Genomic DNA, 13707 nt, shown 5'->3' on the forward strand with positions numbered 1-13707 from the left:
TAGCTGTCCTCAGACACTCCAGAAGAGGGCATCAGATCTTGTTATGGATGGTTGTGAGCCACCATGTGGTTGCTGGGATTTGAACTCGGGACCTTTTTGGAAGAGCAGTTGGGTGCTCTTACCCACTGAGCCATCTCACCAGCCCTCTTTATGTCTTTTATAAGTAGGTGAAGACACAGACATGCAGTTTATATTATAACTTGTGTTCTTGTCTCTCAAGCTCTATTAATTGAAAAATAAAATCCAATAGGAGATGGGTTTTGATGTAATTGACTATCCCTAACAGACTTAGGGATGGCTGTTTTTGAGATAATAATTTCCCCAAAGTAGGCATTTCCACAAAATATAATAACACATTTTTGTCCTAGACCATACTTTTCCATTAACTTTTTTCTATGGTGTTAATAACCTCTTGACCCAAACCAAATCGAAAAGGAACATTTAATGCTAGAAATTTATTTTTAAATAAAGCCAGTAGTGACTTAAGCCTTTCCCCACTGCAGTATTTTGTCTAAATTTTGATTCTCAGCTTGATTTTACATTGTGTGTTTCAGTTCTCTGTTTTTATATTAGGGGTTTACTGATTAAGAGTCTCTCATTATTTCTGGTGGGAATGCCCAGCAGGCTGTCCCATTTCCTGCCTTGGGCCCTCCCCTCTATGAGTTTTGTGAGTTGCTTCGGGGATTATTTGGTTTTCTTTCCACTGTAGCGTAACACCCAGTGAAACTGTCTTGGCTCACAGTCCATTGTGGCAGAGAAATCACAGCAAAATCCAAAGTCAAGATTTACAGGGAAAGACTGCAGTGTCCAGCTCAGGCCAGGGAACAGCTACTGCTCCCCACATCCAATGTGGATCTCTCATTAGTAACCCAGTCTCATCAGGAGTTCTCTCACATGTGTGCCCAGATGTTTATTTCTCGAGTGATTCTAGATTCCAGCCAGTGGACAGTAAAGATTACCTGTTAACACTTTGCAAGGCACATCAGAAGTGGACCTGTGTGTGTCGAATGTCTCCTGACCACGTCCCACAGCCCAGAGGCATGTGGTTCCGCATCGCTTGCTCCAGATTCTGTGAGGAGACTGGACCCGAGCTCCCTGGCTTAGTCTTATTGCTGTGAAGAGACAGCGTGACCACAGCAACTCTCCTAAACAAAAGCTGGCTTCCCGCTTCTGAGGTTTCGTCCGTGGTGGTGGTGGTGGTGGTGGTGGTGGTGGTGGTGGCTGGGTGAGTGGTGGTGGGCAGACAGACATGGTGCCGGAGAGGCCTCTGGGAGTTTTACATCTGGAACCACAGGCAGCAAGAAGAGAGCTACTGTACATCTATTGAACTTTTGAAACCTCAGCGCCCACCCCCAGGGACACACTTTCTAAAGCCACACCTCCTGATCCTTTCAAATCGCTCCAGCCCCTCAGCATTTGGATAAATGAATACATGGGGGCCATTCTCATTCAAACCACCACAGCCCCATTCTTATCTTCCTGTTCTTTCTATTTTTTAACAATCTATATCAGTGTTTTTCCCCCCAAATGTATTTGCATATATCCTGCAAGCCTGGTGCCCAAGGAGGCCAGAAGAAGGTACCAGATCCCCTGGAACTAGAGCTACAGCAGAAGAAGGTGCCAGATCCCCTGGAACTAGAGCTACAGGTGGTTGTGAGCCACCGTGTTTGTGAAGGGACTAGAAGTCAGACCCTCCGCCAGAGTATCCAGTGCTCTTAACCATCGAGTTGTCTCCCCAGCTCCATCTTCCATTTCCCTTTGAGGGACCGTTTCGTGTCTCTACTTTGTCAGATGTCTGGCTCTTGCCTAGTCCTTGTGGCCTCAGACCTGCCGTCTTTACTGTGTGGCTCTCAGTCTTTGCTGCGTGATGCTGGACTGTTGCCTGCATGCCCAGGTCCTCTCATTTCTCAAGTTCCCAGCCCCTCCCTCTCTGTTCTTGCCTTTAAGTCTTTCTCTTTGAAGTCACCATTTCCCTTCATTAATGACTACATCTCCCTTTTATCCTCATCACCACTGAAATCCTTAAACAACCCACATCTTGCTTTGGGTGGGCTCGAAGCGAGAGGACAGTGGCCTCCTGTTTCCCTCCCCCTGTGTCCTTCCCTTGTTTGTTGCTCGAGCTGTTTCCGAGCTCTGGACACCAGCATCCTCATCTGCCTGGTCCCTCTGTTGCCTGAGACTCCTATCTGCACACTCACTCATCTCCGTTGCTCTTCACCATTTTCAGAGAACCAGGGACTCAGAATCAGAGTCCCCTTCATGTCAGGGAATCTAGCCACGTGAGAAAGAAATGCATTAAAATAGCTACTTACCCTCCATTAACGTAAGGAAGTCGTAGTTAGTTTTAGTGCGTTCTTGGTTATTCGGGATGCTTTTGTTGGTGGCCGTGTCATCCTGAATGTGGTGAGGTAGTCAGGAGCTACTGAAATCCCTGAGGTGACAACCCCACCCTGAACAGCACAGACTGCTGTGGTCTCTATTTATATAGCTCTTTTTGTTCAGTCTTACCCTAATCTTTACAGGCTGGTCCTTTTCTGTTAAGCCTTTTTTTTTTTTTTGTCAGCCATGTTTAGCTTATTCCCACTGTACTGTCCTGAGATTACTTCCCTGGGTCCTGTTCATGCAGACGGATGTATGTCTGTTTGTCACCCGAGACAGAGTGAAGACGGTATTGATGGCTCTCAGAATTACCTGACAAGTATTTCCTAAGTTCTCGCTCCAGCTCTCTTCCCACATGTTCCTGGGCTGATTCTGGTACAGCCAGAACCGAGGGCTGGATATGATGGGAGTGAGGCTCCTGCTCCTGCGAGGATCTCTTGAGGTCTCTGGCTTTCTTCGTGTCAGTAATACTCCTGTACTGGGGTTCATGTGCTACTGTGGTGTGTGTGTGTGTGTGTGTATTTTATGGTAGTGCTGATGCCAACACCTCTCTTAGTTTGCTTTTTTGAGAAGGCTTTTGGCACAAGGGGCTCATCATCACACACTTTGTGAGCAGGCTCTGATAACTGCCTTCTGTAGCTAATATACATAGGGGCGGTCTCAATTCTGCCTCACAGAGGTGCCTGTGGTATTTACCAGTGACCTGGAGCAGTTCTCTGATTTGGACCTTACTTGTTACTCTACTTCTGTGAGCCTAGCTCTGGAACTGCCTTCACTGGGACTGGGGACCAAGTGTCCATGGGATACCAGCGGGCAGGGTGTCTAGGTGGTTCAAGCACTGGCTTTTTCTGGTGCAGTACATTCAGTGGAGCAGTTGTGAGTGTTGTCTGTCTCCTGTGGCCACAGTTGTTCTCTAAGCTTAGACTGCAGCAGGCACACCTAACACTGTCCGGTTCAGTGCAAGAGAATGGAATCCTAAGAGCACAGGCAGTGTGTCTTTCCTTTCTTCCTCTGAGCTGGATTCCAGGGACCTGAAATCTGCGCAGTAATCAATCTGCTTTTTGTTATTTACTTATTTTTATGTTTTCACAGAAGAATGGGGATCCCTGAAAAGAACTTATTCTTGTTTCCTTTATAGAGCTATTAATAATAATAGCGCATCAGAAAAGCTATTTCTAAATCTATAGATCCTTCTTAGGAGTAGAATCACATAGCCCATAATCTGAAGCTCCTCTGTTCCCAGGTTGTTTATAACAGAGAGAGTTGGGAGACATAGAGCCAGATGCTTTTATGGTTTTTATTTTTACACTATGAGTCTTTGGCACTTCAATAGTGCTGGCAAAAATGTGTGTGTTTTATTTCTTCTAGGTTATTTTACTGCTGGGTGATTTAGTAAGCTCATCTCCATTTTACCCTTACAAGTTTAATTAATTGCTTTGGCGAATGAAACCATGTTCTTGAACATCTTGTGACTTTTTTTGGTATGAAAGGTTGCTGTACAGTTTTATATTAAGTGTTTTACTGTACATATAATTATCTTAAGCATTATTTTCAGGACATTCTTATGCAGTGTTGAACATCTCTCTGGCACTCAAAAAATAATTGCTTAGATATGTTCACTAGCAATTATTTTTTAAACTGCCTTTGAATAGCAGGAAACAAAAAGACAGTGCGTTGTGACTTTTAGACAGGATTCACAATGTCTAAAGACTTGGAGTTTTATCCAAATCACGGCTTTAGATGCGCAGGACACACTAGTGTTGCTTTCTACAGCTAGAGCTATGCTCTTCCAGAAACTGTTATGCATTCCCAGCTGCTGTGGGATTGACACTAGAAAAGAAAATGCTACAGTTCCTGGTGGCAGGGCAGGGCTGGGCAGGGCAGGGCTGGGCCGGGCTGGGCCGGGCTGGGGGAAGCTAGCTGCCTTGCTGAAATAGAGTCTGTCGTTGTAGTCCAGCTGAAGGAAAGGCCCATCAGTGGTTAGGGAGTTAGAAGCAGGAAGCTGAGGAAGTGGCTGCATGGTCGGGAGCCTGTAGACAACATTTAAGTACTGCATCTCAAAAAGCTAAAAGAAGAAAATGGCAAGTGTCTGAGGACATAGCTATGTCTGCATTGACATAAATATCAAACAGAACACGCATACATCGAAATATCTCATGGCACCCCATTAACTGGTACAGTTTTTGTATTTTTATTTATCGGTTTGAAAAATAGATGTAAGCAAGAAAAAAGGAAAACAAAATCACATTGCAGCCTCACCCTCTGCTTTCTGTCTACCCTGGCCCCAAGCTGTCGATGCACACAGGCAGGCCTCTGACTGTGTCTTGATGCACACAAGCGGGGCCTCTGATTCTGACTCTGCCCACACAGCCTCACCTGTTGGGCAGAGGTTGGGTTCTGACTTCTACTTCTTACCAGCATGGTGGAAGTGGGAGGGGCCCCAGGGACAGGCTGCAGACTCCCATGAGTTGTGCGACAATATTGATTAAGTACCCGCAGTGTGATATATCCTGGGCTTCTGGTACACCCCCTTCAAATCCTGAAGGCCTCATTATAAGTCAACATTTCTTACGGGGTTTTATGTGACATCACTCTGCCAGTGCTTCTGCTGTGTGTGTTTTGTTAAATTTTGCATTATTCTAACTAATTTGCAGTCGGGGTGTTTGAATTCCATTTCATTTGTCAGTCATCTTTTATAATAACCTTCCAAATTATTATTTTTCTGGTACGTGGCAAGGATTGTTCTTTTCTTCTTTTCTCTTTAAATGAGGAATTCTCAGTTTTGTAATGCTTGAATTTTTAACAATGAACATATTTTACTTGGAAGTATGTGAGTAGAAAAAATAATAAAGACTCTAGGGGATAGCATGACGAGGTGTGCATAGACCTTACTGTAGGGGCATCGCTGCAGGATTGCTTGTCATGGCCAAAAACAATGACAGGGGAATGATTGAGTAAAATTTTACATCTGTATAATGGAAGATTGTACGGCCATTAAAAATTATGTCATAGACATATCTATCTATCTATCTATCTATCTATCCATCTATCATCATCATCTATCTTATCTATGTATATGTGTATGTATATATATGAATATATATGTGTATATATGTACATAGATTATAAAATATGTCCCATATAAAACCATGTCTTAAGGACTTTAAGCACCATAGACTAGTTGATGGTCACAAAAGCCCCCCTGCCAGAAAAATACTCAGGTCCTATGCAAGCCATAGAAAATATCACATGTGTCGTTTTAAGTTTTAGTTTTGAGTGATTTTATTAAACCATATAGAAAATCACAAAAATAGTGTGCAGAGCTCAAGTGTACACGCCAGCCAGCCTCTCCTGTTCTAAAAGTGTTCTTGTTTTTTTTGTCTTTTTTTTGTTTTCTTTTTTTACGTGTGTGTGTGTGTGTGTGATACATAAGTATAATTTTATGAACTATTTGAGACTAATTTATATGCCTGTTGACTTATTACCCTTACATATTTCACTGTGTATTCTCAAGAAGTGATGGCAAGATCACACCCAGCCAGAGCGCACAGGCTCTGCTCAGAGTCTTAAGGTGCCCAGTGGCAAGGTTAGGTCTATGCCAGTCATTACATCTCTCTTTTTTCTTCTTTATTGTGGAACAGCCCCCAAGCCCCCACCCACAGTTTTTTTGTTTTTTGTTTGTTTGTTTGTTTGTTTTTGAGGAGGTCAGGCCTGTTGTTAGTAATTTACAAGCTGTCTTTCAGGGGCTTCAGATGTAGCTTGGTTGGTAAAGCGCTTGTCCAGCATGCATAAAGCCCTAGCTTTGAGCTCCTGTCTCTCATAACACATGGTCATTTGTCCATGCAGTCCCAGCCCATGGGGGATGGGCAGCAGGAGGATTGGGAGTTCAAGGATATCCTCAGCTATATAGCAAGTTGGAGTCCAGCCTGGGCTACATGAGACTGTTTCAAACACATACAACCCAAAGTCAGACTTGCTTAGTGTTTTCTTATTAGGTTCAAGTTAAGTATTCGTGAACAAATGCTGGAGTTTTTCTCTGTTCTTTGAGAGTCACAAGATGTTAATTTGTCTAATTCTTGAGGATGTTAAGTTTTACTGAGCTAGGATGACTTCTGTCAAATTTCTATATCATAAAATCAGCATTTTTCATTTTAATATATAAATATAGATGATGAATAGCTATCGTCTCAGTCTATGTTAATATCCCACCTCTAATCCAGCTTTTTTCCAGCATTTTACTATCCATTGATAATTATTCAGTTATTATTCTAGTAGTTGTCGCCAAATGGCAATTCCCCAGTTGTATCAATCCTTCTACACTTGTCCTCCTCCTGTCTGCTTCCCTCCTTCCTACCTCTCTTTCTGTCCCCCTCCCTGTCCCTTCTTTCCTTCCTTTTCATAAGAGCTAATATATTCCTTTTGAACTAGCTTGGTAGTAATCTTTCACTATGATTTTTTAAAATCTTTTTTGATCCTTTTGCAGTTTAAAAAATTTTAATTGACATACATAATAGTGCACATAAACCATGGCATTTTCATAATACACACACATATACACACATACACACATGCATACACACACATACACACATACACGCACACACATACACACACATACACACACGTACACATGCATATACACATACACACACATACACATGCATGCACACACATACACACGCATACACACACATACACATGCGTACACACAGATACACATGCACATGCACGCACACATACACGCACACACACATACACATGCATACACACACACATACACATGCACATGCATGCACACGCATACACACACACACACAGGCTTAATTCATATTCACAAACAATAAGCCCCCATTGGCTACTCCTTCCCTCGGTCTCTCTTCTGTTCTTGGGACATGGGTATGACTATGCAGACACCCACGTGTCCTTCTCTCCTGCATTCTCCCCCAGTTCTCTCACTGTCTTCTTCACATTTTCCCATTGTAGTGTCATTATCACTTCCATATTCAAGCTGTCTGATATTTGTCCAGTGGAAGCTACTTCAGACTGGCTTCTGTGTCCTTTCAATGTTCCCCTCATTCTTCCGAACTTCTTCTCTTTGTTATAAAAGGTGATTCAGGCTCTTCGTTGACTTTCTTTAAAGCCTTGAGCCTGGAGACAGCTGTTTTCCAAGGAGCTCGGGTCCTCTTATCTGGGTACCAGATACACTGACCACTGCTCAGTTGCTGTTGTTCTGTGCACACTCAGCAGCCAGATCTAGCAACTGTGTGAATATATTCATAGTCACAACACTCATAAGTACACATTTATAGCTGTGTCGTATCTGTTTGCCTGCATATTCCTCTGTGTATGTGTCTATCTGTCTGTCTATCTGTCTATCTATCTATCCATCTATCTATCCACCTCTCTCTCTCTACCCATCTATCCATCTGTCTATCCATCCATCCATCCATCCATGCATCCATCCATCCCTGCATTCATCTATCTATCTTAGAAGCCTTTAATTCACAGAAAATCTATTATGATCTAGTACCTGAGGTATTATCCTCACACACACCTGCTCCCATATTTATGTCCTTTCATGTTACAAGAAACCTTGCTCCCATGAACTTTGGTATGGCTGTCTGTTTGGTCAACTTTCACATGGTCAGTGCCATTGTATATAACATTTTTGAAGCTCTTTGGACATCTCCCTGGCCTAATACTGCTGACCACAGTCAACAAATCCTACGGGAGTTCCCAGAACTCACCAGGTAGAGTGTCCGTCACTCTCCATGGCAAACTAAGTCCCTCCTCATCTTTCAGGGGTGTCCCATACCTGCTGTGACATTCTAGTTTTCCTGCCTGTCTCTGCTTTCAAGGCCCTGGGTAGTTGGAACTGTCTCGTATCTCTGCCGTCTCTGCAGAGATCTGCCACAAGGCAGTTTCTGAGTTGTCTTTCCAAGTCAGCGGCGAGCCCAGTGCCCTCGGTTCTAACGGCTTAAGCTTTTAGAGTAAGGCAGAGTTTAATCTTCATTTTCCATGTGCCTGTTATTAAAGGTGGATGTGAGAGAAGCATAATTAGTTGATTACCCTCATAATCATCCGAACAATTACTTTTACATCTATTCTCACAACTTGAACAATGGCTGTGGAGTGAAGAAAAATGGAGCCCAGGGATGTTCAATAGCTTTGTCAGATGACGTAACTAATTAGAGACAGGGGCCTGGGAAGGCCTGATAGAAACTCCGAGCACTGCAGTGCATTGTTCTGCCAGAGGGCTGGCAGAGAGATTCACAAACACTCAATCTCTCTCTCTCTCTCTCTCTCTCTCTCTCTCTCTCTCTCCTTGTTTTACTCATTTTCATCCAGAGAAAAGCATCTGCTGAGTGTGGTACGAGACACAGTTTGAGCGTGGCTGGGCTTCAGTTCAGCCGTCAGGGTCTTTTATTGACATGTGTCTTGGTTTCCCAGTGTCTCTCGCTAATGTCAGCGTGCAGCACGTAAGCTACAGGAACACTAGCTAAGTGTCTTCTGGGTTTCTTTGGCTTACGCTGTGGTGAAGTGGTTGGTTTTCTTGTGTGTAACATTTGGAAATTCTCACTATACTTTCCTAAACCTTAGGACAATTCTTAGTTTATTTTCATCTGTAAAGTTATTGTTGCATTTCTGGAAGTTTTTAAGAAAACATATGGGAAACTATTATTAAAGAATAAATACCTATGAATTGCCCCATTCTCTTGCAGTCACATGGATTATTTTATTGACTCTTCCCAAAGGTATGTGAAAACAAGCTAGCCCCTCTAAACGGGCTAGAGAAATGCAGGAACTCTAACTCACGTGCGCAACTCATAAATAGCAGCAGCTGTGCTAGCTCTAGAGTCTTTTCTGTTCAGAGGAAATAAAGAAAAAAAATGTCTGGGATAGAGGGATGTCTCTGTGGATGTTGCTTAGCCTGATGACCAAGTTCAATTCCTGGGCCCCACGTGGTGAGAGAACCAACTCCTTCACGTTGACTTCCGAGGTCCATGTGTACCTGTGCACAGGCACATGATAGACGAAAGCATAATAAACGGAAGAAAGTGATAATATGGTAAACTTCCCAAGACTTCTTCCTTAGTCTCTTTCCAAAGAGGTTGTGTTCTCTGTTCTTCAGGGAATCCAGATTGTAGCAGAAAGAGGGAGGGAGAGCTTGAGCCCTGGAACCCACATAGTAAAGCAAGGCTTGGTAGTCCCCATTGCAGTTCGAGCTCTGGACGGATGGATGGAACCATGCAGATACCTGTGTATGACTGGCCAGCTAGACTAGCCAGTGAGTGAGTTGCAGGCTCCATGAGAGACTGTGTTCATCACTCTCTGTCTTATTCCCTTGAGACAGGGTCTCCACGGTCCTACATATGTACTAAGTACACAGAATAAAAGAATAAAACCAAGCTATAAAGATACTTTCTCAGGAACATATGATACTGTTAACATCATGAAATTAGCACATTGAGAATGAAGGGCGCTCATGCAGAGGTGGCCCCTTTACATTCCTTCTGTTTGGATTATGAGTTAAAGAACATACCCTCTTGTGGGTCTCCCTTACCCCAGGGTCGTTGGCCACCAGCCTGTGAGGGCAGAAGCAGCATCATGAGTGTAACAGAAGGGAGACAGCTTCAGTGAGACAGCTCTACTTTATTTTTCCAAGGGAGGGTATATGAGGGCTTTTAGGAGTATGGGCAGAAAGGGCTGAATGGCCATAACACAGCACCTAATCTGCACAGGGTCATTCTCCAGACAAGGCCAGGCACCTGCTCAGAGACACTCTCCAACCAAGGCCAAGCAGAAAAAGGGGAGTCCCGCTGAGAAAGGGAGTTCTCTATTTTACACCAAGCTCAGAGAGCTATCTTCATAATAATTATAAGGTACATAGTATACTCTAAGGATAGGACCAAGACTGAATACAATGTTGCCACATGGTGGACTACAACCTCAACAGCAGGCTTTCCCACACTCTCCAGTTGGTGGTCATAAACCACATCTAGTTTTTCTGGTTTGTTTACTACAGGTAAATAAATCCAGTGGTCATTAAAAGAATTGTAGTGTTTTTTTCATAAACATGATCATAATCAATAGTTTAAGAATGTGTTATTCAGATCAGAGTTCACTATAACAAAAGATATAGTTAAAATATTTTTAAAGATTTTTATCCATACAGCAGAATTTCTTGTCTCTTCAAGGGGAATGTGTTAGACTGTGAAATTAGATTAGATTTTTTTTTCAAGATAGGGTTTCTTTGTGTAGCTCTGGCTGTCCTGGAACTCATTCTGTAGACCAGAAACTTGAACTCAGAAACCCGCCTGCCTCTGCCTCCCAAGTACTGGGATTAAAGGCATGTGCCACCACTGCCCGGCTAGATTTGATTTTTATCATACATCACAAGAGAGAAACTTATTTCACCAAAATACTATAATATTAAACTTCACAACTCACTCTCTCTCCCTCTCCCTCTCCCTCATCTTCATAATAATTATAAGGTACATAGTATACTCTAAGGATAGGACCAAGACTGAATACAATGTTGCCTGAGTCCTACAGGAAGTGATACATCTGCAGTCTTAAGTTCACCTCTGTCAGGCTGTGGAGCAGGGAACCCACTGTTACTTGCTTACCACAGAATTTCAAGTCACAGGTTAACTTGGTTAGCATTCTTGGGTTTTTAGACCACAAGTCATCCTGTCACTTTCTCTTGAAGAACAATGTTCTCTTTAGATTCAGTTTCCAGAAAGGTCCTTCCACCCTAGAGTCACCTTCCCCAGTGGAAAGGATGTAAATTGTTACTGTGTGCTAAGGGATTATGATTTAAGACACTCCAGTGTCACGGTGGGCACTTAGGTCAAATGGCTTTCCCACGAGTCAGGTTAGGTGGGCAGGGGGAGGGAGGTAGACAGGGCTGTCACCTCAGACCTTCTGTGGTGAGTGACAGTCTGGTGGTAACAAACACCAGACATCCCGTGTGTAAAAACAGCTTCCCCTAAGACACACACAAGCCACCTTGGTGGTCGTGGCAGATTTTCTGAATCCTGAGTTTTGGGAATCAGATAGATCGTAGGCTGGGGGAGAAGGCTAACGCCGGTGCTGTCATTGACAGAAGTCTCTTAGGTAGCTTTTGAAACACAGTGGTTTTGTTTACTAACATTTTGGCTTCTTTACTAATATTTTTTTTCTTTGTTTTACATGTTTTTTATTTTGAGTGTATTTCGTTTGTGTTTTGTTTTCTTGTTGGTTTTCGCTTGCTTTGGTTTCTTTGAACTGTTTACCTTCCAATGCTTCTCTCAGTTTGCATTTGTCACATGCCTTTGGCAGCTTTGTCGAGCCTGCTCTGTCTAGTCTACTTACCAGGCTGTTCAAAGACTCTGTCTGGAGCCCTGGAAGTGACGTAGGGCTCGGGTGATTAACAGCCACCTCAGCGCACACCTCTAGCATGAGCTTTCCTCACACACCCGCAGTGCACCTCCCATCACCTCCTCGAGTTCTCATGTACTGTCGTCAGTGGTGGGCAGTGAGCTCTTCCTGTATCGGTATTGCTCGACTCCCAGGAAAGGTCTACTTTATAAGCTAGCGAGAGAACCTGCTACCTCTGAGAAGAATGAATAGGAAGCGCAGGACATCTTTTCCTCATGGTATAGTAACTGGATGCTGTGGTATAGTAACTGGATGCTGTATGTGTGGCAGATAAATTTGCTTTTATTTTCTCCCTCAGGTCATAATCACGTGGAAAAAGTAGAAATTATTTGTAATTTGCATGCCTTTGTAGTGGCATTTAAGAGGCTTTATGACTCTGGACCCCAGGCCCAGGGCTTGGGAATAGTTTTATGGTGGCAAACCAGGCGCTGCTGCTCGAAGCAGGATGTGAACTGTAGCAGAGTGCTCTAGGCAATATTAAATTGGGGTGATGTTTAGTAAGTGACAAATGTCTTATGTTTGCTAAATCCGAAGTGGGTTCTCCTGGCTCTAAAGAGCCACCGCGGCTGTTACTGCTCGCCTGCTTTGTAACCTCTGCAATGGTTTTCCTCCGCAGCCCTCTATGATGAGATCACTCAGTTCCGAAAGGCCTGCGGGGAGGCCCATCTCAAAACCATCTTAGCTACGGGTGAACTCGGCTCTCTCACCAACGTCTACAAAGCCAGCCTGGTAGCAATGATGGCAGGTAAGCTTCCTGTATTCAGAGCCGCTTTCCATTGGGTCAACGGTTTTAGGAGAAACGAGGAAAGGAAAGCATTTGGACGGTATTGAAAGTGCTGCCGTAACCTCTCTTCCAGAGAGCTGAGATGGTTTGTAAATGGGAGACTTTGGGCCTCTGTCCACTTTTCTGTTTGTTTGTAGCATTTTTTTGCTGCGCTATCCCTATGTAGCAGTAGATGGCGCTCTTGTTAGCAAATTGCCTTTTGTGCTAGTTGATTCTTCCTTAGTGTGTGCTAGAGAGGATTTAGCTTAGCATTGCATCTTTCTGAGATCTGTCTCTGTGCTTTCTGAAGTGACCCCTGCTTTTGTTCCTGCTAATATAAGTAAGAATCCGTGTGGCGTTCCTCTTTCTTTCAGATAGAGGTTGACCTGTTGCTTTGCACAGAGCAGAGGTATCCGCTCAGGTTGGAACTCCGCCAGCCTCTTTCTCACCTCCGCTGTACCAGGGATTCCTCAGACTCCCTTGTGGCCTGCTGCCTCTCTGTCCACGCTGCAGAGCCACTCGCTGCTGCTGTCCTGGGCAAACCCTCCTGAGTGGGTTACTTCAGCTCAGTTCTCCGTCCCTACTTTTGGCCCTTTCTGGTCTTCTCCCCTTTCTGCTATTAAATGGCCTTTTCAGCGCTGATTTGATATGGCCTCCCTTCTTTACAAACTCGTTCCCCTCCAGATGGAGTGTAACTTGCCGGCTCTCTGTCTCCGTCTTCTGCTGTCTTCTTCCCCTTCACCCCTGGACTCAGCTTCCATTGTGTCCTTGTGCCTAGAAGGCCTCTGTCCTCAGCTTGGCTTCAGCACAGCCACGCCAGTGTCCAGCATCACTTCCTTCTACATTGCTTGATTCATCTTCTCCTTGAGAACCCCAAATCCTTTCGATTAATTCTCTATTAGATGACATACCTCACTGCGCTGGGAGTAAGAGCTGATTTTGAGGTGCCCTCCCAGGGGCCCTAACACTGGGACGAAGATACCTGGCTTCCCTGGTTCAGGCCATCCATTGTGGTCACGCTGTAGATGTTTATACTCTTTTATAAGCCTTGTATACTCTTGTGTGCCTTTTGAATGCTGTTGGGCCTAGACGATGGCTTCCTGGAACCCTCCTGAGCACCCTGGCCACTGAGGATGCTATGG

The 13707-nt window shown here is 44.1% G+C and overlaps 1 protein-coding gene across 1 annotated transcript in view; it reads left to right on the forward strand.

Annotated features, from left to right (window-relative positions):
- Positions 1 to 13707, forward strand: part of Dera (deoxyribose-phosphate aldolase) — an 84505-nt gene that overhangs the window by 31889 nt on the left and 38909 nt on the right. Inside the window, exon 6 of the mRNA XM_021190720.1 lies at positions 12419 to 12547. Within this exon, the coding sequence (XP_021046379.1) occupies positions 12419 to 12547 (129 nt within the window). The remainder of the gene's footprint in view (positions 1 to 12418; positions 12548 to 13707) is intronic.

This window comes from Mus pahari, chromosome 2, assembly GCF_900095145.1.
Source record: "Mus pahari chromosome 2, PAHARI_EIJ_v1.1, whole genome shotgun sequence".
In the NCBI taxonomy this organism is placed as follows: domain Eukaryota; kingdom Metazoa; phylum Chordata; class Mammalia; order Rodentia; family Muridae; genus Mus; species Mus pahari.